A 27,984-nucleotide genomic window follows, 5' to 3' on the forward strand; every position below is an offset into this window, starting at 1 on the left:
ATAACTCACAAATGTGACACGTTAATGATTGATTGATGAAAAGATCGGTCATCCTCGCTGCCTGTGACAGAGGAACGTGCTGTTAAGTTATTTCAACCTGTTACATTCAGAGGATTCGAGCACAGAGCAACAACTCCTTTACTGTTTCTCTTCCAAATGCAAACAGAGAAAATGAGGAAACCGTTGCTTCTTCTCTTTCAGTTGTGTTCATTTCATCTCCTATTGATGGAGAATTATTTTGGAGATTAACATTTCCACAGTGATTATTTTAAAACCTCCTTTTCCTGTTTTCAGAATGTGAAGATCCTGACGTACCGAGAGCCTCAGAACCCCGAGTACAGAGAGTTTGTCAACAACCTGAAGACGGACGCCAAGATGATGTTCAACTACACCATAAAGGACTCACTGGTGAGAAGTGTGTGTGTGTTAAGCACAGTGAGCATGATGATAAAATGAATTTTTAGATGCCATGGAATGAGAAAGCTTTTCTCTACTGCTACTAAGACGTGATGAACTGTGTGAACCCGTCGCAGAATTAATACAGGACCTTTTTTTACTGTAGTTATTTCTCAGAAACGTCCGAGATGAACGTGGACTGATGCTTGAAGGCTCCGCTTTGTTTTTTAGACAAACAGAAACCTTAAATCTCAGCTTGGGGACAAAGACAAATGGGATTCTATTAAATTTGAGGAAATTGGCCTATTAAACATTAAACACCTGGCAATGAAAAGACTGGATAATATCAATGTTGTATAGATGGAAAAAACGTAATGTTATGCAAATGTGTAATTAGAGCTGTTGGAGCAGCTGGAGGACTGAGTCAGTTCAGTTTGGAGGAGATAATGTAGTTTCCTGATCTTATCCTGTCGCTTCATGTGTCACAAAGGCTGAACATGACAAACACAGACAGACCTGCACACAGAAGATGGAAAGAAAGGGAGAGAATACAAGTCAGTGCTGAGATTACCCACTGGAATAAAGATGACAGCTTGTAAAATAATAGCAGCTCCACACACACACACACACACACACACACACACACACACACACACACACACACACACACACACACATACACACACACACACACGTGAGACGTCTTATTTTGCTTTGGGGTCCTTTAGACTTTTAATGTGCATCTTGGGATTTTTCAAGACATAATGAGATGTTTTTATTGAGGAGCACCTGCATGATGACTACATGCTCCACTTTTAGTTTTCAAGAAAGGTTAGAAGAAGAGACTTTACCTGATTTGTATGAAGTATGAATCTCAAGTTAAATTGAAAAGATTGAAAAGAATTTTAATTTCATTAATGGAAATTAAAGATATGTTAGTTTGGACCAAACTTTGTATTTTTCTGTTACTGTGAGCAGGAAGCACGTTTCCTCTGAGAGTTTGGGAAATCAAATGTAAGGCTGCGTTGATAATAACACCATGTCTTCAGCCGTGTGTGTGTGTGTGTGTGTGTGTGTGTGTGTGTGTTGGGGGGGGGGGACATATTTCGAAGGTGTGAGTGTGTGAAACATGTATTGACAGTTTAGAAGTCAAATCTTGATAAACAACCAACCAGAATCTGAAAACACTAAACCCTGATGTGGAGCTCACACAGACCTTGTGTGACCTTTTCAGAAATTCTGCCATTTGAATCCCGAGTATAAATACTTCTATACTTCATTACTTCTATTACTTGAGCCACGCGTTTAAATTTCTGAGCTGTTTTAATCAGTTTCATTTATCCAACAGGTTCAATGCTCGTCTTTAATGAGGCCCCTCGGCTGCTGGCATTAGGGGCCCGTATTGGACTGCACTGCTACTGATTAACAGTAGACTAAAACAAAGAGTAGTAATAATATGATTCAGCAGTTTTAGTATAATAAACGACGTGTCGTGCTGAATCCTCAAAGACAACGATCAGTAGTACATTTATTACTGCATCCACATTTTGGGAAGTACTTTCCTGCGTGTACAAATTATCAGCAGCATTACATCCACACAGAGGAATTATATTACAGTCACTCACAGCAGTGTAGCTTAATATGTGGAGACACGTCGCACCAAAAATGATCTTTAAACCAGAGACAAACCAGAAAAGACTAAACTTACAGAACTCACATCTCAACAAACTGAACAAATGTAATTATTGGTGGAGACCATCAGCGCCTATACTGCTAGTCAGGAACTAAACCATAGCTGTCCCATTTTGTGCTCAAACCAGTCACAGAATCCACAATCACTGGGGCCTGACTTAGCATCTAAACAGTTTGCAGTGGAAACGGTACTTTGCCAGTTGATGAAGAAAAAAAACAACTTTTCCATTTCTGAGATGTGTAAAATGAGTTTTACTGAAGCGTCTACATCTGTTGATGCAACGTTTAAACCACCAGTGATTTTAGTTCCAGGATCTGTGTCGGTGATTCGTCCTCGTCCCTCCTGATGTCCTCTGCGGGCCTCTCGGTGTGAATGTCGGCTCCTCGTCACCATTTAATCAATCAAGGAACTGTTGAACTCGGTTCCTCGGGTTCCAGCTGTGTAAATGGACGAACTTGGACGTTGGTCGTGTGTCTAGAACGTCAGTCTTTCCCGACCCCGATGGTCTAAACCAAGTTAGACTTGGTGCTTTCCTTAGACCAAAGTGATGTCGTCTCGTATCACCTGCTAGGTGGAGAGACATCATGATACAATAGGTTTGATGCTTCTGATGCCTGTGGAGGTGCAGGATGTCCACAGACTGAATCAGAATCTGAGGTCTTCAAATATCACGCAGCTAAACCATTAATTATCCGCCCTGTTTAAAACCTGCTGCGTCTCCAACAGCAGTTCTGCTTCCTGTTTCTCCAGTGGATCATCTGGGTTCGACGTGCTGAATGTTGAGCTTTTCATGGCGACTGTCACATTAATTCAAACAGGTCTTCTAGATCTTCACCGACCCAGGTGTCATGGTGGTTTTATTTCTTTAAGACTCTTTCACTTTGTGTTAAATATCGAGGCCTCAGTCTGTGTTTTAATTTGCAGCCCTCTAAATTCAAAAGTACACTGTTCTCAGCTGTCGTTTGAGAAATCAGCGTGCAGGGTGTCTGGCAGCTCAGTGAAGCCAGTTAATCAGAAGCAGACAGGCAGCTGAGGGACACTAATGTTGTTAACACACACACAGACGTGATATAATAAGATGATGCTTGTGGAGAAACAGGATACATCAAAGGAAACAAGCGACATTAGGAAACGCAGACGGCAGCAAACGCAGCAATGACACGTGTGATAAACCATCTGTTTGTTCCGACTTCAGAAACTACACATGACCTTTGACTGTGCAGACGTGTGACCATCATCACATCATCACACGCTGCCCGTTTTCTAACATTTGTTTATTTCAACTTTTTGGAAAAATGTCTAAAATCTTCTGGTTGTTTTCTGTTTTCTGGTGTTTTGGTGTCTGCAGCTGATCTCAGCCGCCACACTGGAGCACGCTCATTAAATGGGATCAGATGAGCGGTGACATAAGGAGCATGAGCTCTGCAATTTTTAGCCTTTTATTTTTTGACCATTAACCAGAGCATCGAGCTGCAGGGCAGCAAATGATGACTGCTGAAGCACCGTGTTCAGCCGGCATCATCAGGGAGTTATTACAGTTAAAGGCTCATCATGCTGCACAGGTCACAAGTTCAGGTCTGAACTGCAGGGAAAGTTGAGATTTGTGTTGAAATCAGCTGCAAACTTTGGTAGAACTGTTGTTTCATCCCTTCAACTCTGGTTTCTGTGAGATGCTTCTGCATATTCAGCATCTCGACGGGTTTAGATCAATATAAACTGAGTGAGACACTGAAACAAAAATCTATTTTGTACAGTAGCTGCAGCAAGAGGACAATAGTTCACTCAGATCCTCTTCTGCTTTGGGATTTTAACCTCTTCCCATCTAAAAGACGTTTTACTACGAATTCCCCTCTGTCTTGTTCCAGCCCTGTTCTTTTCTTAAATCAGAATCTGATAGGTGAAGCTCTGTCTGTATCTGCCTTACTCCTGTCTTTTCTGGTCTACATGTGCATCAGAGTCGGCTCCAATAACAGTCAAATCACCACAGTGCTTCATGGATTCATTCTCAGTACTTTATCTGACTTTTTTCCCAAGATTCATGAAGTGACTAAATGTAAATGCAGCAAAGTTCACACTGTTTTCTCCAAATAAGACCGTTCGTGTGCACTCTCTGTTCACATGCCTTTTTTTTTTTTTTAAATGATTACTGCAGAGGGGAGGTTCCTCCAACATCGTGTCAGCGACTTTGTGGGTCTCCGTGCACAACGCCAGCTCTCGGGTGTGGAACAAGTTGACTTGTCTCCACAGAGCTGTGATCTCGGCTCCATCCAAAACCTGAATGAACTGAAACGCTGCACGCCGTGAGCCAGATCTCATCTCCTGGCATCGCTGTTGGATCTCACTGATGCTCTGTCCCCACAGGTTCAACATCTGGAGGATAATCTAAAGCAAAAGAGTGGAGCCTGAAGTAGCCGCAGAAATAAGTGTGGTTACTTTGGGTTGTTGAGTTTCTTCTATTTATTTAAACCCTCCACTTGTGTGAGCTGCTCAAACGAATCTGCTGTGTGCTGCCGACCTTTAAAGGTTCACTAGGACTCTAAGCTGATGTTGTATAGAAACGTGATGAAGTGAAGTGAATCTGATCCACTGATAATTTGTTGTTTGCTTTCTCTCAGATGAACATTATAGCCGGAGGCTTCTACGACGGTCTGATGCTCTACACTCACGCTCTGAACGAGACCATGTCGACGTCCGGCACTCGGCCTCCAGGCAAAGACGTCACCAAGAGGATGTGGAATCGAACCTTCCACGGTCAGTGCATCAACGTTTTTATGCAGCTTCACGTCTGTTTGTGCTCAGAGATATCACAGAAGAGCTGGTTGTTCTGCAGTAGTGTTCATCATAAGGCTGAGGAACAGGCTTCGCATCGTAAATCTAAATTCTCTGTTACTTCTTTACTATTGAAAGTAACTGGTTGAGCGGCCGTGTTGAGAGCAGGAGGAAACTGGTAACATGAACAGAAGCAGTTAAAGAAAAGGAGAATGTTGTTTTAACCACGTCATCTTATTAATACGACAGTATTTATGAAGAACATGGTGGTTTGAGGCTGTTACAGGCTATGTTCAGTATCACTATAACTAATTCTAACAAGTTTAACAGTAAAGTACTGAGCTCTACCTTCTAATAAGAGCAAGCACATTAATTTAACCCTTAGTTTTCAAGAGCAGGAACCATTTCATGTGTGAGTTTAGACTGAAGTCTAAAATTAGACACAGGTTCTGTATTATCTTTGTCCATTTCACTGTCGACAGCGTACGGTTCGCTCAAAGGTCAACGCTGGCAGGATGGTTTTTAAAGAGTTTGTTAGAAAGTCGTTTATTAAGTTTTATTAAAGCAGAAAATTCAGTGCATGTGCTGGAGAATGTGTCTGATGTGGTGCTGGACTCATTTTAATAAATGCTATGTGCTATTTGTGAATCAGGGTTTGTTGTTGGTTCTGTCCGTGATCTGTGGTTAATCAGCAGCTGTAACATTGGTGGTTTGGTTGGAGTTGAACCCCTCGCTTCACCTGAGCACACTGAGAGAGAGAGGGAGAGGGACAGGTGTCATTTAGTTTTATTTCCACTCGGCCTTAAATTAGTGCACACACACACACACACACACACACACACACACACACACACACACACACACACACACACACACACACACACACACACACACAAAAAGCTGTGAAGTGCTTTGCTCCACAGTGAATCGTTCCCACCTGAGAATCGGGACACCCACTCATGTGAAGTGACTGCTGACGCTGAGGTCAAACTCGCTGCCATGTGCTGTCAAGGTTATTATCATGAGGTGATGAGCTCCTGTGGGAGAGACGCTATTTTTAAATCGGAGAAAAAATCAAGAGCTTTCTCTGTGCGATTCTTTTTAAATAGGTGAAGGACGGGGGTTCCTCTGCTTATGGCTTCAGTCTTTACTAATCGTCTTCTATCTTCCTGAAGACACTTTCACATCAGGAACTTTGTGGATGTAGAAATGCAGAGAGAACGATGTGGAGGTGAAAACTGTTCACTGTTGAGCACATTTTGAGAAGGCAGGCGGTAAAATGTGTGTAAATTACTGCATTTACAGAATGATCTTGTCCAAAGCGCTTTCTTTTCCTCTTTGCTCCCATTTGCACGAACTGATGACGATAAGCTACTGTGCAGGGTGAAGGCCGGACCACTCGGAGCAATCTGAGGTTCGGTGTGTGTCTAAGGAGCAGCGGCCGCCCCACTCGGCCTCCTCGTGTCCGTTAATCTTGATATTTTCCTGATTCACTCTGTGATGTGAGGGAACTTTAGGGAAACGTTAAACGTCTGCTGAGCACTGAGCTGTAATTGATCACATGCATCTTATGATATGATGTCAAGTGAGGAATCATTTACTCTGCACAGCATTAGAGAGAAGTGAATTCTGTCTGTTTCCCAGAGAGTGACGTCTTTAAACATCTTGATAACACTGGAACCAGAGAATCAAAATGGGAACGATAGATTAAAGTTGGACGTACAGTGGGTCGGTCCACGGCTTGGACCGACCCACTGTACGTCCAACTTACTGTAACCCGAGGTTCTGGATTCTCTGCTAAATCTGGACCTTGAACCTCGGGCCCGACTCTCTCCTGCTGTTTGGCTTCTGTTGGGCTCTTTGTGCCGTTTCCCTCTTCAGACCTCTTATCTTAAAGCTGCAACCTCGGCTGATGCCAGGTTTCTCTGCAACCTTTCAAGAATGTGCAGTATGTTCTGCTCCGATATCGACTCGGCAGGAAATCAAACCTCATTTGCTGTTCGAGACAAACTCTGAGGGTTTGGATGGTGAAGTGCTGCACAGACGATGTCAAAAGACCTCCAGATAGTCTGTAGTAGGATGTCCCGAGCACACACGCAGAAAGGCCCGGATTGAAACAGCAACACAAGTAGAATTCATTTAGTGAGTCTGGTTTGTTGGTCTTGGTTTGTTTTAGACCTCTTTGTGGGAGTTTTGTGTATTTTAAATGAACTATGTGACTTTAAACTGGAAATAGGGCTAGAGCAGTCGTCCACGAACCCCAGGGTCAGTGGTTCGATTCCCGGTTCCTCCTAGCTCCTTGTTGAGGTGTCTTTGGAGACAAAACCCTGTAGTAGCTCTGATATGTTCTGTCAGGCAGTTTGTCCTGTTCCAGATGTGTCTGTGTTGGACCCACAAATCACAGTAATGTAGGCATATCTTCTCTAGGCTGTTGTTTGAATTGCAAATGCAATAAAGTTGTTCATGTGAAATTCTCCTTTGTACTTTTACCTAAAAAAAAAAACAGACAGTGGTTCAGAATTCCTCTTGAAGGTTCAAACTGTTTTTAATTTCTTAATTTATTGAAGTGTTCACTTACTTTTTCCACCACAACAGTTATTTGCTTGAGCACATAGTGTTTGTTCATAATTGTGATTAGATAAGCAGGTCACATGGTTCATACACGTTTTCTTGCTACTGTGCACCAACAGCACATATAAAAATGTAAAGTACATTAAAAAACAGATACACAAACTTCATTTAGTCTCTTTGTTGCGTCATCTTTTCATTTTAGTTTGTTTTCTCCTGGGCTGATTTTTATTTCTTTTCTGCAGTCAGGTCTTAAAAATCTCTCTGAATCATTTGTCAAGCCTGCCGTCGTGCCTCGCTCCGTGCTCAATGGTCTGAGTCTCGTTAAAATAAAGAGTTCTGCAGAGATTCGTGCATTTTTGTTTTACCTCAGAAAGTATCAGCTTATGTTTGTGGTCGTGCCCTCTGACCTCCAGAGGAAAAGCAGAGCTGGATTAAAACATCATCCATCACTGTTTGATTCAGGAAACACAAACCAGATGATCTCTACTAAAAGTAAACAGAGGTGGTCTGTTCTGATGTGTAATGGAACAAAAATGACTCATTCAGTCTCTCAACAATAAAGGGAGCGATTAGAAGAGGAGGTGTGAAGGAGTGATAAGAGTTCATATTAAAAATAGTCGGTTCCGTCTCTGCACGTCCCGGTTCAAATGTGGAAATGTGAAACACAAACAGACCCAGAATGAATCGAGTCCAGCTGACGCAGAATGTTCTGCCAGTGCACAACTGGAACTAAACCTGCTCTGTGGCCTCATCCAGACATGATTGTGTTTGTATTTTAAATTGAAAGGCTCCTTTGGACAGTTTCAGTGAAACCGAGCCGACCCTGGAGCTTTGAGTCGGTCTCAGCCCCGTCCATCTGTCCCCCGTCCTGATGTCTCACATCTGATGTAGGATCCAGGAAATGATGCAACTCATTGAACCTCTCTGCAGGTTTACTGACTTGAATTTACACAGCACTTTCATATGATACGACAGAACTGAAACATTTGGATTTATACTTTAAAACTAATTTACACACAGCAAAACTAGATTTTAGTATTTGTAGATGTTTCTCTCTCCGTCTGAGCTGTGGGTGGAGGGAAGCGTTCACTCCTGCTTGTACACACTGTTCAGGATTCTCTAATTAAAACCACACAGTTTCTGTTACCACCTCCATCCATATATTAGCTGCACACACACACACGCGCTTTTTAAAATACACACATCTACTTAAAACACAAAGGAGATGTGGTGTTTTCAGACCGATGCGTCTGTGTTTGGGGGACAAAAGAAAACCCACAGTCCTTGTTCCGTTTGAAAGCAGCCGATCTTTCTTCACAGCAGGTGAACTGACGCATGGCGCAAATATAGTTTTTCTGCAATACAGTGTCCAAGCTGAAGCAAATTACATGCATGGTAGATTGGTTTCACACATTTCTACTGTCCGACTGTGACGGCAGGTACAGTAGTTAGTGAGCCGTGAAGTCCTGCATGTTATATTATAAATTCTAAATCTCTGTCAAGTGTTGAGTGTCTTAGAACTATTGGTGTGTGTTGGTCTCTGGAATGGACTCGATAGTGTTTCATTCTCCCACTGACTGGGTGAAATAGACCTAAATGTATTTTTGCATTAATGATATGTAAATGGTAGTTGAATATCCGTCTTCAGATGTGTGAAGTAGTGAATAAACCTGATCGTACTGAACTGGTAGGTTCTATTTGTTCCCTTTACTGCTCGTGTCCGTTTGCTGGTTTTCCTGGTTCCTGGTCTGTTACTGTCGTTGCTCAAACATCGTTCACCATCTGCTCCTCACTTTCTGCTGGAGGAACAAATTTGATTTGGTCTTTTTGGATTCAACTCTTCCTCTGTGTGAGCTCGACCTTCATGTTTGTAGGAACAGTTCATGCTGACTCTCCACAGCTCCACCACGATGCATCTGACTGCTGACGTCACTACGACTGGAAACACAACATGGGTTGTGTTGGTTCTTTTGGTTTCTGGGGGCACAGCAGATGTTTCCCCTCCTCAGGATCCTGGAGAGGAAACGGAGAGGGAGAGAAAATGGCAGCGTTCGGCCTCCTGGGCTCGTTTGTGCCGACAGCAGAGATCAGAGATCAGCTCGGCTCTCTGCCCTGAAAGCACGTTTCCACCCTCTGCAGGAGGAGACGTCACAGGAATCGTTTCCACTTCGTCCTGATGCTTCTCGTGTTCAGCAGTCTATTAATACGACGCAGGTGGGAGGCACATGGCTCTGTTGGAGAGCAGAAGTTCCTCCTTCAGATCACTTTTATTTCAACTTCGTGTGGTTTGTGGATTTTGCACCAGCTGAATGAACTACAGCCAAATTTCCTGACATGAGATTCAGGTGAAAACACAGTTTAAAGTGACGGCTCCTATAGTTGATGAGAGGACAGACACTCGTGGTGTTCTTCAGTGTTTTAGTATGAGACCATCTGCTGTTTTATGCTGTGCTGCACTGACGGGTTGTGGGTGCGAGTGTTGACAGAGTGATTGCAGTTGTTACTGAGCGAGTGAAGGGAGGTTTCTGTCGATCCATTTGATGAATGACAGGAAACTCCACCAACGTCAGCTGTAACTTCTCCAAAACACACACACACAGATACTGTCTCCTCTCTCTCTGTGTGTTTTCCATTTACCTGTTTACACCTAAGACACAAACTGTCCATCACTCTCTCCAGCTGTTTCTGGATCTCTCTGTTGACATTGTGCTGTTTGAGGGTTGAGGTTCTTTTATTTTGAAGGTCACCAGTGTGAGTGGTGACTGAAGGAGGACGGTAGTTAGTCAGAGGAAGTTGACTCTTCCAGGACAATAGATGATGGATGATGATGATGGTGTTTACCTAGCCTTTGAATGTGACACACATCTCAGACTGAATCTATCTCAGCTGTGTCACGGTAAAAGTTTCTAATGGAAACCCCCCGTTTCACTGTTTCTGTGATTTAAACAGTGTGAGTGACGTATGTGGGGTTGTTATCGTGCGTGTGTGTGTGTGTGTGTGTGGATGGGTCAGCTGCAGCTGTGCAGGTACGTTAAATACATATTTACAGTAAGTGATTAACGTGAGGTGACCCGATGACCTTTACTACTTCAGTCTTATTTTATGCACGTGCCTCGATGGATCGTCCACATGTTGCTGGACTTTGAGCTACATCCTGTGGATCCTTTAAGCTGCTTATTGTCGCCACAGCCTTTCACAGTTTTCTACCTGTAGTAATAATAATAACAATAAAACCTGATATTTCTTTTACAGTTAATAAAAAGCTTCACTTTTCTCCTTTAAAATGTTGCCTGCCTGTTGCTTTTCTAGTCTAATACATTAGAACATGTGAATGCAGTGCTAAACACACAAAACACGGCTGAAAAAGAAAAGAAGAAAAAGCCGATAATGTCATCCGTGTTTCCGTTTTCTACTACATCTAGTTTAAGAGCTTTTGCGTGTAGCTGGAGGTGACTTCATGGTCAGCTGCTGTTCACTCAGTTTATTTGTCTTGCTCTTCATTTCTTTCCTCCCTCTTCAAACCTGCCTCTCAACTCTGTTTTTCCACCCATCCTTCCTCCATTAGCGCCTCTGCTGTCGCCGTGCTCTGTGACCTCAGCTTAAAACGACGACAATAAGCTGGAGCTGCAGGGAAATATTTCAATTTGTTGAATAAATTGCTTCATGCAGCTTTAATAAACATCAGCCTGTGATTTTTAGATTGTTCTTCACTGTGGTTCATGACACCACATCTTAGAAATGAATTTGAGTTCTATTAAATTTGTTCACCTTCCCCAGAGAGCACGGTGCCGATGTCTTCGCTTCAAGCATCCACGATTTCTAAACATGTTACATAAATTTCCTGGAAAAAAATCTTCTAAATACAGAAACGTGGTGGTTCAATTTACAGTTTGAAAGGCAAAGATTGAACCCAGGAAATACCCAAAGCCTAAATGGTAAATTTACTCTTCACAGATGAATCCTTTGATTTAAAGGACATTATGAACTTTTCCCAGCAGCTCCGTCCATAATAAGAAATCAGCTTCTATCAGTTCTGTAAAGGAACTGAAGCTGTGTAATAACAATGTACAGTTATTTAGTAAAACGTACAGTACTCCAGTGGGAGTGGAGTAAAAGTAAAGTTGGACCTCGATCAGCTCTGTTCCAGCCCTGTCGGGGTTTTTCCATCTTCTGTCTGTCACTCAGTCACAGCAGCATCCTGCTGTCAGACTCTCTTCTTGTTATTGACAGAGATCTGATCTCTCTCGTCTCCTCGTCTCATTGTCAGAAGGCCCTGTAGGGCGGCCCGGAGGAGACCCCCAAAAATAGCCTGGAAATCTAATCGTGTGAAACCAGATCCTCCCGTCTCCTCGCGCCTTTCAGAGCTGCAGCTCTCGTCCTTGTTTCACCTCCACCCGCTGCCCTCTGTTCCTCTGTCTGTCTCCTATCTCTGCTCGCGCGCCTGTTTGTCCTTTCACTGCTGTGGACGTCCGTCACTTCGTGGCTTTTACCCCGCCCGTTAGCGTCACGTCTGTCTCTCTCTCTGGTCTGAGCTGATAATTACAATGAGACGTGTCATTCAACAGGTTGAATGATGATTCTAAAGCTTGAAACTGTCGGGACAAAACGTACAGTAGATCAATTCAGATATTTTAGACTTCACGGAACCATGGTAACATTAGCCTCTTCCTGTGGCCTTATGGTTGAATGGACTTCAAAATATCCAGATTTCAGAATGAAGACAGGCCGTGCACGTGTCTTTGAACCCTTCCTGTTCAGACTGTGCTCTTAAAGCCGTTCTTCAGATAGATCAGATTTATGGTTTGTCGTCTGATGTCAAATAAAATCTATATAGTCTGATCATTTACGTTTGATATAGTCCTACTGACTTGTACACTGTAGTTAATGTTTTATTTTTATTACAGCTCTTTTCACATGTTTGCAGTCAGATGCTCAATAAATGAACTGTAGTAAGTAACCTTGGTTAATTTTTATACAACCTTCCATCACGTGTCCTGTTCCTCTCCAGTTGCAGCTGTGAAGAGTTTCCTTCAGGGATTCTCTGGACGGTTGAGTTCACGTTGTCCTGCTGCAGAGTTCATCTGGTGAAAAGAGTGAAGGGGTAAAAAAATGAGTGATGAAACAAGAAGAACAGTGTTATTTATTCTCATGTCTTCAGTTTGTAGATTTTATGACCTGCTGATGTTTTCTGAGCTGTTCTGACCTGACCATATGAATTAGTATCATGACCAATCGATTCCTTTAAATCAATAGTCCAACGGTGTCTTTACTGAGCTCTGCTGATCTCTTTAAAGCCTGCTCTCACGTACTGTACCACAGCAGCTCCAACAGTTCACTGAATGAACGAACAGCAGTCGGTGATTTCTGACAGGTTCGTCTCTTTTGTGCTTAGAGAACATGAGGCTGCAGCAGCATCTCTCCACATCACACAAACCACACGGCATCGTGCAGTTTTGAATCAGGATCTTATGTATGTCATGGTCACCTGGATTCTCGGGAACTCGCTCATTGCTCAGTTTTGATCCTGGAGACTGACAGCAGATCGTGTGAATGCAGCAGCTTTCTCTTCCTGCTAAATGATCCAGACGTGTCGGAGAAGCAATCAGATGTGATTGTCCTGTGTGAGACGAACACATGCAGATGTTTTCATTATTCATCACGAAGACGTTTTTAGATTCAGAAATCACTTCTCCCCCTTCACATTAGCTGCTTCTCTGCCTCGGCAGCAGGTGTGCTTTATTACGACGTGTCATCAGGAGGTTTTCTTTAGAAGCTGCTGCAGAGATCAGCCGGATCACACCTCCATCACTGTTAGTTTCATGTCAGGCTTCATTTAATTCAATCCAAACCAACCGAGATGACGTTTCTGTCAGAAGTGAAACGGACACTACTGTTAGGACAGTGGGCTCGTAAATAACTCTCATGTCTCTAAGTGAGAAATACGTCTGTTAAATATTAGGTCAACTACAGCAAATACTTACATCATCACTCCCACACTACACTACACATAATCAGGACAAAAGCAAACCAACGACCAGAGCTACTGGGTGTAATGTTCCTGCTCTGTTATATAATACATGAGACACATTAAGCGTCTAACAAATGTCGGGTTTAACGTCACACAAAGTCCTGACGTCACGCTGAAGCACCCTGACTTCCTATCTGCTACAGAAGTGGACCCTCATTCACCTGACAGGAAATGACAGCGCTCCTCTATGGGCAGCACAGGCCTTTAGTTCTTTATCAGACAGGATCAGATGTCATTCAGACGGCTTCTTTAGAGGACGGTGTGTGAAATGTAAACCTCGTGCTGCAGTGGGAGAGGACGGCTGCCAGTTCTCCATCACAGAGAAAACACATTTCAAACCCATTCCAGTCGCTGCCCGAGTGCTGCTCCCACTTCAAAAACCATTCTGTTGTTTTCCCTCAAATGAAAGAATCATTCTCTCTGCAGAAATGCATGACACCTGGGGGGGGACACAGCAGCACAGACCAGAGAGGCCACACTCTCATTTGTTTGCTGTATTTTCTGTCTCCTTCTGGCGGCTGCAGATAACACGACCTGCTGTGGTGACGTGTCCTGTCGCTCTGTGTTGTTGTTGGATGAACCTGTTTACCGGCTGTAACGGAGCCCGACCCCAGATTTCTCAGCTTGTTCTAATCTTTGATTTAGAAGACATGCTCAGGATAAACCTGGTGAGGCTGGTTGCTGGGCAACCGTTTCCAGAGTCCAATAGACAGAACGGTTTCTGTTCTGTTGGAAGTTTATTCCCAGCAGGAATCAACAGGTTCTCCGAGAAACGAACAACTGTCCAACTGTGCAGACTTTTTACGTTTGATTCACTTTTAGCTGATGAAATTAAAGAAGATATGATTTGTATTCCACGTTCTACCAGACTGTCCAGTAAAATCTAATCATACTGTCTGTGTACTGATGACTCCAGACCACATGATGCAATTACAAACTAATCCTTCTTATTTCTAACATAAAAATCTCCCATATTTAGGAAATAATATAATAGAATGGTGGTTTGTTAGCTTGATGATAATGGCATTAATCCAATATTATCATGATTCTATAGGAATGATTCATGTCCTTTTCCCTCCTGTGTGTAAATCGAGTTTCATTTGTCAGGTGCACCACTGGAAATGTCCCATGTACCAACATGCATACCTCCACAGAAGCAGCACAGGATCCACTGTGATGACGCTGTTGACTGCACGTCCTGCACAACGTCCGCTTACATGAATGAAACTGCCGACAGGACGACTTCCGTGTACAGTACACACACAGACCTACACGGCAGCGTGCTTCCATCATGCTCTGTGCTGGAACACGTATGGTTTGTCTGGTGAAATGAGACTAGGATTAAAACACTAAGCGATCTGTCAATTAGTTTTAGATTTAGGTTTGGAAATCATGTCTCCATCCTCTGTGAAGCTGCAGTCAGTGTCTCGTTGGTCTGTGTGTTTGCTTAAGGTCAGATTACAGGGACTTAATACTCTGGCTGTGGTTGGTTAATATTGTATCTGTGTGATGACGTTGACAGACGTTTGCAGACATTTGAATAACTGAAAGTCTAAATCATTTATTCCGAACTTCAACAAAATTAATGTTCTTCATCTTCTGTTTGAAGGCGCTGTGATGGAACAGAGACACTTTTTTCTTATGTCAGTTTAAAATGACTCACTTTAAACTCACTCGCTGATCTTTTTAAGGGAAGTCGTGTTTCTGTCAGTGTTGGTTTTCTGATTGGTGACAGGCCTTGAAAAACATGATATATAGGGAGAAAGAATGCAAGTTCGTGAGAAAGAGAGAAACAAAAGGCGTGAATGAGATGGAAAGAAAGGGAGGATGGGAGAGAGAGTAATGTGATTTCATCAGAGATACAAGTCCTGACAAATTGGACATGGGAGGAAGGAGGGAGACGGACTGTGAAACCATGAATAGGAGAGAGAAGAGAGATCAGATTACTGCTTCCTCTGTCTCTCCTCCCCCCCATTAACTAATGGACAGCCACTTCTCACCATGTTTGATGGATTGGGAATATTACTGATCTGTCCTGTGCTGCAGGTTCAGCGCCGTCCTCGGTCCTCATGGGAAAAACGACATCATCGGTCGATTAAAGCATCATATGGCCGGGTTTAAGTGGAGAGAATCTACAGGCTGTGAGATCGCTTTGTTTCTGAAGCTGAGGAGGAGGAAGGGGGATGATACTGAGGTCCAGCTGACGTCAGAGGCGCTCAGCTGCCATACAGACAGAAAACACACTAATGTCAGCTGATGCATTAACAGCGACAACTGGTGCAGTTTGTTTCATGTGAGAGAAGTTTGGTAACATTAGCTGCTTGAATAGAACGTCCAGTAAAAAAGGAGAAATCCACTGAAGACCGAGTCACAACCGAGTGCTGCTGCACAGAAACCAAGTGAGCAGCATGTTATCAGAGTGTATCTGAGTGAATCCACACCTCATCGCCTCTTTCATTTGTCTCTTTCCTTCTCTCCTGTTGATCAGATGTTCCGTTCTTTCGACCACGTGCTCATTGACACTTTGGAATTGAAGGGTTTGAAAAACAAATTGTGACTTGACTCAGTTTTATACCTGAAGCTGCTGCCAAAGATCCGCCAGCACTTTGTGATGAAGAGTACTCCACTCTGATGAACTGCAATTAGAGACCCTATTATCCTGCCTCCGCCCGAATCCAAATTATCATCACAACTTGTTCTGCTCCTGCAGCTGCTGTGATTGTTCCGTCTTTCTCGCTGAGATCATTTACTGCACAGGAAGTGCGGCTCCCAATCACTGAGCCGCTCTGACCACCTCTGACAGGAGCCTCAGTGATGTTCAGGTAACTACTGTATGGGAGTCGGGGAAGACAAAGTCCTGAGGAAGCTCATCCTGAGTATGAGTGGTATTCAGTCTTAGAGTAAGGTGTGAGAGCACCTGGGCAGGTTAGTGAACTGATGAAGACGAATCCTCAGCTTCTTCTTGGCTTTTTGTTTCCAGTCATTCTGGGTCTTGATCAATTCCTGTGACTCTCAAACAGTGCGAAGATTCACCTTATAGAGTTATAGTGATGTAGTTAACACCAGGATCAAGTCACACTGTGTCACAAAGTCCAAATAGTTCTCTAAACCAGTACTAGTTAGAATTCCCTTAACTAACCCATCGAAGCACCTTTGTTTTTTTGACTGAATTCACGTCTCCTGCAGCAACAGATTTCAGATGGTGTCCTGCTGCGACTTCACCGTGTTACAGATCTGTGTTCAGCTGCTGTTTCACTGTGATCTGATGTCTTTACGCTGCCTAACGTTGACCCTAACCTCTCTCCCGATTCCTAATTGCATTGTTGCCATGGAGACCAGTCATTTGGCTCTTAATAGCCACTTATCCCTAACTCCTTTCCCAACGTACACACACACATGCTAAATGCTAATTGGCTGTAATTAACCTCTCGGCTATTTTCATTGTTTCCATCCTCAGATCTGAGAGATGCTGTCCGCCCCCTCCCTAACACCCCCAGCCTCCCTCAGGAAGTAGTGTAGCAGAAGCAGAAGCAGCTGATTGTGCAGGAGATTTCATTTAGTCGTCAATATTTAATCGTCTGTTTATTAGTTGTTGTTTTTTTTCTTCCTGCCTGGTTGTGATGGAGATGAGCTCAACATGTTGATTTAATAAAATGTATAAGACCAGTAAATGACTCCTAAAATATCTGTAACATAAGTCAAATCAATGCTTCTACTGAAACTGTAATAATAATATAATGATCTACGTATTTTCTTTTTGACACCGTCACTTTTATCCAGGCCAGTTCGGTGGTTTAATGATCATCACTGACGCAGCTCAGGATAATTTCCTCACCTGTATTCGTGTGCGTGTTCTCGCCTCTTGCTCTGTTAATCTGCTAATATTGATTATTTTCATGGAAGCTGCTCCAGGATTCATTTGGATCCTTTCTTTCTTCCTTTATCTCCCTCCGTCTCTGACTCTGTGCCACTTGATTTCACTTCCATGTTTGCTTCATTTGCATTCACAGCAGCGCACAGGCGGATGTCACTGAGACTCTGAGCAGTGTTGTTCTGTGAAATCTTTAAATAATTAATTTAAATACAGATTCTCAGTCTAATTTAATAAAAACACACCATCTTCACGTGTACATAAGCAAGTTTGACCAAAATCTACAATGAAGTACCCACGGAGGCAGATGATTGGCTGGATCTGATGTTTGTCTGTGGAAATGAAGTAAACGGAGGAGTTAGTGGACAAAACGAGGGGTTAAAGAGAAAGACGAGTCCAGAGTTATAATATGTTGATCATCAGGTGTTGATTCAGAACGATCTGTTTCACCGTCACTCGATTCACACCGAATAAAAAAAACATCTTCATTCACGAACCTCAGGTGTCACAGGACTGGTCCACCTGGACGAGAACGGGGACAGAGAGACAGACTTCGCTCTGTGGGACATGATCGACACCAACACCAGCGCTTTCCAGGTGAACACGCACGCAGGCACGCACGCACGCACACACACACACACACAACTGGCGACAGCAGGGGGTTAAAGGTTAAAGAAGCAGCCATGTGGTGGGAAAGGTTCTGCTTTAATCTGCAAACATGCAGAGAATCACAGTTCTTTAAAATGTGTTCGATGTTTTTAATCCTGTTTATTCACATGATTCAAATCCACAAACCTTCTTCACAGCTGATATTTAAAGCACAAATAGAACTAAAAACCCTAAATCCCATTCTAGTACCTCTCTCGATTAAGGTGTTATTTTTCTCTCTGAACTGAATCTTTAAACTGATAAAACCTGGAGTCATTATTCAGTTAAATGGAGTTATTACTGTATTCACTCAGTAATTTGCTTCACACGCAGCAGCGGTTAGAAGATGTTTCGCCTCTGGGGTTTCATGCTTCACCCTCTGATTGGTGGAGGTGGTTCCTGTAGCCTCCAAGCAAAACTGAGGGTATTAAAAAGCCAGTTATTAAAATGAAAAGGAAGAAAATGGAATTACGAACAAGTCAGTGGAAAGATGTCAGAGGTGACACCTCCTCGTTTTCTCTCTTCGTCGGCCTCCTTCACACTAATAGTTCGTCCTCTGCGTCTCGGTGTGAAGGTCGGATCTGTCGTCTCTCTGTAATCCTGAAAATCCTCCGTCAGGATGTTTCCTCAGACTCCATCATTACACCTCCGTCCATCTGATGTAGTGCAGGTTAGACTCAGCATGAAGGCGTCCTAGTGCTGCCGATGACGTGAGAAAATGTTTACTCCACAACACAGATCTCAGAATTGGACTTGAATTAGTGCTGGTTGTATTTTATCTGTTCTGAATTAGCTGGTTTTCTTTTTCTCTGGTGAACAGAATCTTTTGAGTGTTGGTAAAAGAAAACGAACTTTAACACGTCGTCTTGATTTGTAGGAAACTCACAAACATTTTTCACTCTATCTGTTAAAAAACAGTTTGTTCCAGGAGCAGAAAAACAGAATTATGTGTTTGAGTCTGAGAGTAAACACAGCAGCCTCACAGCGTCTGATCAGTCTGAACTGTTCCAACAGAACCAGCAGGAGAGCACAAATGACTTCTGCTCCTTAACGCTGAGTTTTCTGGTGATTTTGTTGCAGATAGTTTTGGTCTACAACAGCTCCGAGGAGCAGCTGACCGCCGTGCCCGGGACCGATCTGCACTGGCTGGGTGGAGTTCGTCCTCCCGATGTTCCTGTCTGCGGCTTCAAGAACGACAACCCCATCTGTCTCGCCAGTCAGTGGAGTGAACCCGTTCACACAGTCCGAACATTTGTTGTTCAGTTTCTTCTTCTTCAGTAGCGTGTTGTTTCCTCCCTGACCTGCCCGATGACGTCACTACTCACATGACAGTTTAATGTTGTATCAGAGGTTAAGAAAAGTTTCTCTTCTCTCCATCAGAAACGATCACCATCCACCAGATGGTCTCCATCGTGATCTTCTTCATCTTCATCATGACTCTCACCATCACCGTCTTCGTATACAGGTGAGAATGTAAATGTATTATTTCATGATTCACCACTAATTCACTTAACACAATGAAAAGTTTATGGTAATGTAACAAGGACAAAGATGAAGTTCTTCAATGGAAAATGGCTTCTAATCGCCAGCAATGAACAGATTCTAAAAACGTTATTATCCCAGGATTGAGAGGAGTCTAGACAGCATCCCCCTCTCAGCTGCAACACGTAGGTCCAGACAACATTTCCATGCACTGTGAAAATGTATGATGCCATGGCTTCAGTTACCAGGAGTAAAATAAATTAAAACAACAGGTTTAACTAAAGAGTGCAGCGACAGTGGGAGACCAAAACAAACTGTCTAAGGTGTAAGAAAAGACACACTGGTCTCTAATTCCTGAACCCTGGATGTGTCTATGAAGATATTTAGTAGGAGACCTGTTGGATTTTTAAGCTGCGCCTGTCTCTCTGCTGCAGGAGGATGAAGCTGGAGAAGGAGCTGGTGGCTCAGCTCTGGAGGATTACGTGGGAAGACATCCAGATGAGCAACTTGGACAAGGTGCTGCGCAGCGGCAGCAGGATGACTCTGTCACTGGTCAGCACTCACACAGGAGCCTGTTCTTCTCTCGTCGTACTTTGATTCTGTGTCTTTTGCTCACTGTAAAAAAAACAGTACACACACAGTAACTATGTAGTTGTCCTTTAATGGCTGAAATGTGTTGGTGTCACACACACACACACACACACACACACACACACACACACACACACACACACACACACACACACACACACACACACACACACACACTCTGATCCTGTCTGTCTCCAGAGAGGCTCGAACTACGGCTCCCTGATGACTGGAGATGGAAACCTGCAGGTTTTTGCAAAGACCGGATACTATAAGGTCAGCGTGTTATTGGTGTATTTTTGTAGTTAGAAGTCTGAACCACAGCGATAATTACAGACATTTCCATCTAAATAGCAGTTTGTTCTCTGCTCAGTGTCTAGTACTGCTCCCCCATCCCGTTCCTCAAAGCTAAAAGCTCTTTCCTGCCGCACAGGAAATGATGCACAAACCTTGTTTGTTTTTGCACTTAACATTTCACTTAAGGAAGCTTCCAGGAAGTTTAGGAAACGGCCTGTTAGCTGCAGGAAGTGTCTCAAAGACAAAATCAGCACAAACAGCATCAAATTCTAATCATGACCACACATTCAAATGTGAGCAGAAAAAAACTTCTGTAAATAAGTAATGCAGATAATGAACAGAAACGTTATTTACTGTGTGTTAAATAAGGTGAAGCTAGAAACAGATGACGCCTAATTCAACTTGATAAGAACCAATTGAATTTAAAAACACCTAGATAAAACATTTGATCAGGTTTTTACAGTTTTACAGCTGAAGCTCAGTGACTCTTCTTCTCTCGTCTCCTCGTGTTCTTCCAGGGAAACATCACGGCCATTAAATACACCAACAGGAAACGCATCGAGCTGAACAGGAAGATCCTGTTTGAACTGAAACACGTGAGTCGGATGAGTCACACAGCAACAGTTAAAGTGAAATAAAACGTGTTGGAGAGGTTCTGTACTGACACAGTAAACTGTACTTTTTACTTTTTACCTGTGTGTACACGATGTTCACAGTATGACTCGTTTTCTTTGTGTTAATCTGGAGGATTAAATGTATACCCAGATTAGATGAGGGCCTAAAATCAACAGCAACAAAAAAACTCTAAATATCTTATGATCTATATCTTCTGCAAGTTAGTAATACCCATGGTTATGAGCACGTTTCGGCAGCTTAAAGGGTTCAAACAGAGTTCAAACGAAAAGCTAGAGTGACAGTAGTGTGGCTGTAATGACGTATAATGTACTATAATGTGATATAACGTTCTATGATGTTCTATAATGGTTCTATAACGTTCTATGATGTTCTATAACGTTCTATGATGTACTATAATGTTCTGTAATGTGCAGCCTCTGTGAGACGGGAATCAAAAACTAACATCGAATCTTTTGCTGGTCTGTGCAGATGCGCGATGTTCAGAACGAACATCTGACCAGGTTCATTGGCGCCTGCATCGACCCTCCCAACATCTGTATCATCACAGAGTACTGCCCCAGGGGAAGTCTGCAGGTCTGTCTGTCTGTCTGTCTGTCTGTCTGTCTGTCTGTCTGTCTGTCTGTCTGTCTGTCTAAAAGCTGCCTAGTTTGAACTTGTTGGTTTGTATTGAGCACATCCTTTGTCTTCAGGACATCTTGGAGAACGACAGCATCACTCTGGACTGGATGTTCAAATATTCTCTCATCAACGACATCGTCAAGGTTCATACCTGTACTTAGTCTTTAACATCCACACTGTGTACAGTAACTGCAGTGGCACAATATCGTATTCACGTGAATCCTTGCTGTACATGCTGAGTACCTTTGGTTCTTCTCTGTCTGCCTTCAGGGAATGTTGTTCCTGCACAACAGCGTCATCTTCTCTCACGGTAAACTGAAGTCGTCCAACTGTGTCGTTGACAATCGCTTCGTCCTGAAGATCACAGACTACGGTTTGTCCAGCTTTCGATCTGAGAGCGACACAGGGAAGGATGCTCATGCCTACTACGCTCGTGAGTGTCTCTCTGACATGACCAATGAACACAGACATTCACCGTCAACCTTCAGTACTTGAAATGTTTTGCTACCTGGTGCTGCAAACAGTGCTGGTTAAAGTCAGATTAATGTACAGTCCAGGTTAGTTTTACTCTGCTGATGATGTAATAAGAAAACAATAAACCTGTCTTACAAATCATTCATAATGCATCTCCTCTCCCCTGCAGAGAGGCTGTGGATGGCTCCAGAGCTGCTCAGGATGGAGTGTCCTCCTCCTCAGGGAACTCAGAAAGGAGACGTCTACAGCTTTGGCATCATCCTCCAGGAGGTGGCGCTACGACGAGGAGCCTTTTACCTGGAGGGAGACCCACTGAGCCCTAAAGGTGGGACACAGAGTACAGGGGGGCGATCAAAGCATCTGTTACAGATTGAATAGTTCTGTCACTTTGAGAACGAATGCTGTGGACAAATCAGTGAAAGACACTAAATATGGACCCAGATAATCAGGAACAGGAGTTGAGCTGCGTAGTCTTATATCATTTTCTCTTCTTTTACTTTTTCTATTTGATTGCTTCTCGACAAGAGGACTCCTCAACCTGAGATGCATTTTCACCACTGTTTGCTAAAAAGACACTTTCCCTGGTATCACTGCCGCCGAGTTGAGACTTGAAACTTAGTGAAATGTGTCAAACTACAGTACAGTTCAATAATAACAATAATAAGCAACATCCGACTAAATTAGCAGCCTGGTGGGTCGGCTGAATGGCAGAATAAATACGCCTTGTGAAAAGGAAAACAATTGAGCTGGACAAACAAAAGTCAGCAAGATATGTTTCTGGGATTTAATGTCAGTGCTTTTGTAGCCAACATTCATTTTTGTTGGAGAGAAAACAGTCTCTTCAGGAATAAAATAGAGAAAATGAAAAATGAAATCACAAGCTGAAAAGATTAGATTTCACCGACCACTGACCCTCAGCTGAGGTCGAGATCTGAGGTAACGTCAGTCTGTGTGGAGAAGAATGGACGTTATCCGTCCTCGTCTGGCCTCTGACGTCAACGTAAGATCAAATATTAGAGCAGGAAAATTATTCTTTCTAAATCCAAACACTGAAGAAGAAACAACTGCAACATGTAATTTATTAGTTCAGATTATTGTCATTGATGTTTTGTGAGCCTCTTCTTTTGCTGAATGTGTTATTTACCTGATTGGAAACTGCTGCTGCTACGGCTGGAGCAGTAACAAAGCAGAGTTCAAAGGTGGATGTAGGACGAACGAGTCGTGACGACGACTGAATGAACGGAATTAGATACAAAGCATGACACGAGTGCAACCAGCAATTATTCCCTGATGGAGGACGAGGACAGAAGAGAGCGACTGAGAGGCTGAAGGGAGGAGGAGGAGGAGGAGGAGGAGGAAGAAGAGGATGAGGAGGAGGAAGAAGAGGATGAGGAGGAGGAGGAGTCAGTTGTGGCTTTAGTTTTGTATTTTGTGGTGACGTGTTGACGTCGGTGCTGATGAAGCAGGTGGACGACCTTCACTCACTCAGTCTCCACAAACAGCGACGTGTTGACGGGTTTCACTTCTCATTGGTTTAAAGTAGAATCAACCTCCAGTGACCACAGTAGAAGTCTGATGGGATTGGTTCTCTTAATACGAGGCTGGGCGCCTCAAACGTTCGAGTAACCAGACAATACATGAATCATGTTTCTGTTTACTGACCTGCAGAGATCGTAGACCGGGTGATCCTGGGCGAGTGGCCCTGTCTGAGGCCGACCATGGACCCACAGAGTCACAGTCCCGAGTTGGGTCAGCTGATGCAGCGCTGCTGGGCCGAAGAACCGACCGAGAGACCAGAGTTCAACCACATCCGACTGCTGCTGCGCAAACAGAACAAGTACGAATCAGCACGAGGAGGAGGAGAGAATATTTCTGTACAGTGGAGGAAACTGAACCTTTGTTCTTTTAGTTCTTCTCCCTCGTTCCTTTCAAACGACAACAAAAACACTTGTGGTGTACTTCGTGTGTACTCATGTACTGTGTGTGTGTGTTCAGGGAGTCGAGGACCAACATCCTGGACAACCTGCTGTCCCGTATGGAGCAGTACGCCAACAACTTGGAGGAGCTGGTGGAGGAACGAACTCAGGCTTATCACGAGGAGAAGCGCAAGGCGGAGGCGCTGCTGTACCAGATACTACCACAGTCAGTACCGCAGTATACTGCACGTACCAGATACTACCACAGTCAGTACCGCAGTATACTGCACGTACCAGATACTACCACAGTCAGTACCGCAGTATACTGCACGTACCAGATACTACCACAGTCAGTACCGCAGTATACTGCTGTACCAGATACTACCACAGTCAGTACCGCAGTATACTGCACGTACCAGATACTACCACAGTCAGTACCGCAGTATACTGCTGTACCAGATACTACCACAGTCAGTACCGCAGTATACTGCTATACCAGATACTACCACAGTCAGTACCGCAGTGTACTGCACGTACCAGATACTACCACAGTCAGTACCGCAGTATACTGCTGTACCAGATACTACCACAGTCAGTACCGCAGTATACTGCTGTACCAGATACTACCACTGTCAGTACCGCAGTGTACTGCACGTACCAGATACTACCACAGTCAGTACCGCAGTATACTGCTGTACCAGATACTACCACAGTCAGTACCGCAGTATACTGCACGTACCAGATACTACCACAGTCAGTACCGCAGTATACTGCTGTACCAGATACTACCACTGTCAGTACCGCAGTATACTGCACGTACCACGTAGGTTCTGAACCTCTCTCTCTCTCTCTGTGGTTTCTGAACCTCTCTCGCCCTCTCTGTGGTTCTGAACCTCTCTCGCCCTCTCTGTGGTTCTGAACCTCTCTCTCTCTCTCTGTGGTTCTGAACCTCTCTCGCCCTCTCTGTGGTTCTGAACCTCTCTCGCCCTCTCTGTGGTTCTGAACCTCTCTCTCTCTCTCTGTGGTTCTGAACCTCTCTCGCCCTCTCTGTGGTTCTGAACCTCTCTCGCCCTCTCTGTGGTTCTGAACCTCTCTCTCTCCCTCTCTGTGGTTCTGAACCTCTCTCTCTCTCTCTCTCTTGGTTTCTGAACCTCTCTCGCCCTCTCTGTGGTTCTGAACCTCTCTCTCTCTCTCTGTGGTTCTGAACCTCTCTCTCTCTCTCTCTCTGTGGTTCTGAACCTCTCTCTCTCTCTCTCTCTGTGGTTCTGAACCTCTCTCTCTCTCTCTCTCTCTGTGGTTCTGAACCTCTCTCCTCTCTCCTGTGGTTCTGAACCTCTCTCTCTCTCTCTCTGGTTCTGAACCTCTCTCTCTCTCTCTCTGTGGTTCTGAACCTCTCTCTCTCTCTCTGTGGTTCTGAACCTCTCTCTCTCTCTCTCTCTCTGTGGTTCTGAACCTCTCTCTCTCTCTCTCTCTCTGTGGTTCTGACCCTCTCTCTCTCTCTCTCTCTGTGGTTCTGAACCTCTCTCTCTCTCTCTCTGGTTCTGAACCTCTCTCTCTCTCTCTGGTTCTGAACCTCTCTCTCTCTCCTCTGTGGTTCTGAACCTCTCTCTCTCTCTCTCTGTGGTTCTGAACCTCTCTCTCTCTCTCTGTGGTTCTGACCCTCTCTCTCTCTCTCTCTGGTTCTGAACCTCTCTCTCTCTCCTCTCTGTGGTTCTGAACCTCTCTCTCTCTCTCTCTGTGGTTCTGAACCTCTCTCTCTCTCTCTCTGGTTCTGAACCTCTCTCTCTCTCTCTGTGGTTCTGAACCTCTCTCTCTCTCTCTCTGTGGTTCTGAACCTCTCTCTCTCTCTCTGTGGTTCTGAACCTCTCTCTCTCTCTCTCTCTCTCTCTGTGGTTCTGAACCTCTCTCTCTCTCTCTGTGGTTCTGAACCTCTCTCTCTCTCTCTGTGGTTCTGAACCTCTCTCTCTCTCTCTCTGTGGTTCTGAACCCCTCTCTCTCTCTCTCTGGTTCTGAACCTCTCTCGCCCTCTGCTCTCAGTTCAGTAGCGGAGCAGTTGAAACGTGGTGAGACGGTCCAGGCTGAAGCCTTCGACTCCGTCACCATCTACTTCAGTGACATAGTGGGTTTCACGGCGATTTCTGCAGAGAGTACGCCGCTGGAGGTGAATAAGATGAGATGGACTTTATTTGGATGAATGGAGTCCGTTTTCGGACACATCTCATTTATTCTTATATTGAATTCATTGTTTTCTTATAGTTGTAGTAAACTTATACAGTGACACGTGGTTTTCTGTCTTGTCCTGATCCTGCAGGTGGTGACTCTGCTCAATGACCTCTACACCTGTTTTGACGCCATCATCGACAATTTTGATGTTTACAAGGTCACAACATCAACACGAACTATGATCATTTCCTGTTTTAACAAGTTTGTTCAACAACTAATCAAATAATTTATTATTATTATTATTATTATTATTATTATTATTATTATTATTATTATTATTATTTTAAGCTCGAAAGACTCAACATTAGCTGAGATTAGATTAAACTTCCTTCACTGGAGAGTAAATACGTGATTCTCAGGTATAAATATTATATCTTCAAATGAAAACGCAGCCTCTCAGATTTGAAAATCGGACCTTCAGCCTGAACAGATTATGTTTCAGTATCATTACTCTCAGCAGGCACTAACCAGGTGTTTGTGGTCCTGTGGCGCCCCCAGGTGGAGACCATTGGTGACGCCTACATGGTGGTGTCGGGGCTGCCGGTGAGGAACGGGAAGCTGCACGGCAGAGAGATCGCCCGCATGGCCCTCGCCCTGCTGGACGCCGTCCGAACCTTCAAGATCCGCCACCGACCAGAACAGCAGCTGAAACTGAGGATAGGAATCCACAGCGGTGAGAGACAGGATGTCGACTCGTACATTTTTAAAAACACATCATATTTGAAACCTTTATTAAGTGAAAGCTCAGACCATGATTTAGAATGGCTGCTGATCGTCTCGCTGTAGATTATTACAGGTAGTTTGTTGTCTTGTCTTACTGTCTCTGCAGGTCCGGTGTGTGCAGGTGTGGTGGGTCTGAAGATGCCTCGTTATTGTCTGTTTGGTGACACCGTCAACACGTCGTCCCGTATGGAGTCCAGTGGAGAAGGTCAGAACTGCAGAGATGATTAACTACTAGGGGACTAAATACATTACTTTAGCACAATGTCAACCTTTCAGATATTTCACTTTGCTTATTTATGTGGTACCTGTGTTTGTGCAGCGCTGAAGATCCACGTGTCGGCGGCGACTCGCGACGTCCTGCTGGAGTTTAACTGCTTCCAGCTGGAGCTCAGAGGAGAGATCGACGTCAAGGGCAAAGGGAAGATGACCACCTACTGGCTTCTGGGAGAGAGCAACAGCCAATGACAAAACATTTCAGACAAGGGGTAAAAAAACAAGGAGTCAGAGGAAAGGAAGCAAGAAGGAAGCACATGAAGAAATGAGGAGTAACCTACGGTACAAACGAAGGAAGACGAGGTGCTGTAAAAGGGAACAGAAGATGAAATGTGAAGCCGATGAAGGAATGTCCCCAGATGTCTCAGGCTGCCTTTTTCCTGCAGGAGACTCCACACCTCCAGGTTGTTTATTTGAGAACAAAAGGACCTCGATAGATACTTCACAACAAGAAGGGAAGTAGCGGTACATTCCTCATGCACGAGTGGACAACCTGCAAAAAGAAAACCACAGATGTTTGTGACATTGACGAGAAGAAGCTGGTGTGAAGGCTGCAGAATCCGAATCAAACTGTTCTTAAGAAGGGCTGAAACCTGATGTAAATAAAAGAGCAGAGAGCTGCAAAGAGTTTTAAACAGACTGTGTCCGTTTGGATGGACAGAAAATGGAAACTGTGTTGGTTCAGAGATTATTAGAATACACATAAGGCCAGACGTTCAGACCGTTTCTAAACGTGTAAAATGTGTTGAACAACCCAGAACGAGGTGTTACTGCAGCC

General features: G+C 43.9%; 1 protein-coding gene across 2 annotated transcripts; it reads left to right on the top strand.

The window, feature by feature from the left end:
- Positions 1-293: 293 nt before the first annotated feature.
- On the top strand, positions 294-27,971 carry LOC113170925 (atrial natriuretic peptide receptor 1-like). 2 transcript variants are annotated; one of them, XM_026373244.1, is made up of 18 exons: positions 12,399-12,530; positions 14,565-17,925; positions 19,057-19,192; positions 19,357-19,441; positions 19,893-20,010; positions 20,248-20,322; positions 20,862-20,939; positions 21,448-21,552; positions 21,669-21,740; positions 21,868-22,030; positions 22,241-22,396; positions 23,740-23,908; positions 24,067-24,699; positions 26,025-26,148; positions 26,299-26,367; positions 26,709-26,883; positions 27,040-27,138; positions 27,253-27,971. In XM_026373244.1, the coding sequence occupies exons 2-18, from the start codon at positions 17,896-17,898 to the stop codon at positions 27,396-27,398; spliced, it is 2,433 nt and encodes an 810-aa protein (XP_026229029.1). In that variant the 5' UTR covers positions 12,399-12,530; positions 14,565-17,895; the 3' UTR covers positions 27,399-27,971. The 2 variants fall into 2 exon arrangements, with proteins under 2 accessions (XP_026229030.1, XP_026229029.1); XM_026373245.1 differs by lacking the exons at positions 12,399-12,530; positions 26,025-26,148; positions 26,299-26,367; ... (1 more) ...; positions 27,040-27,138; positions 27,253-27,971 and adding exons at positions 294-408; positions 4,705-4,840 and having other exon boundaries at positions 17,831-17,925; positions 24,067-24,822.
- The last annotated feature ends 13 nt before the right edge of the window (positions 27,972-27,984 follow it).

Source organism: Anabas testudineus, chromosome 16 (assembly GCF_900324465.2).
Source record: "Anabas testudineus chromosome 16, fAnaTes1.2, whole genome shotgun sequence".
NCBI classification, from domain to species: domain Eukaryota; kingdom Metazoa; phylum Chordata; class Actinopteri; order Anabantiformes; family Anabantidae; genus Anabas; species Anabas testudineus.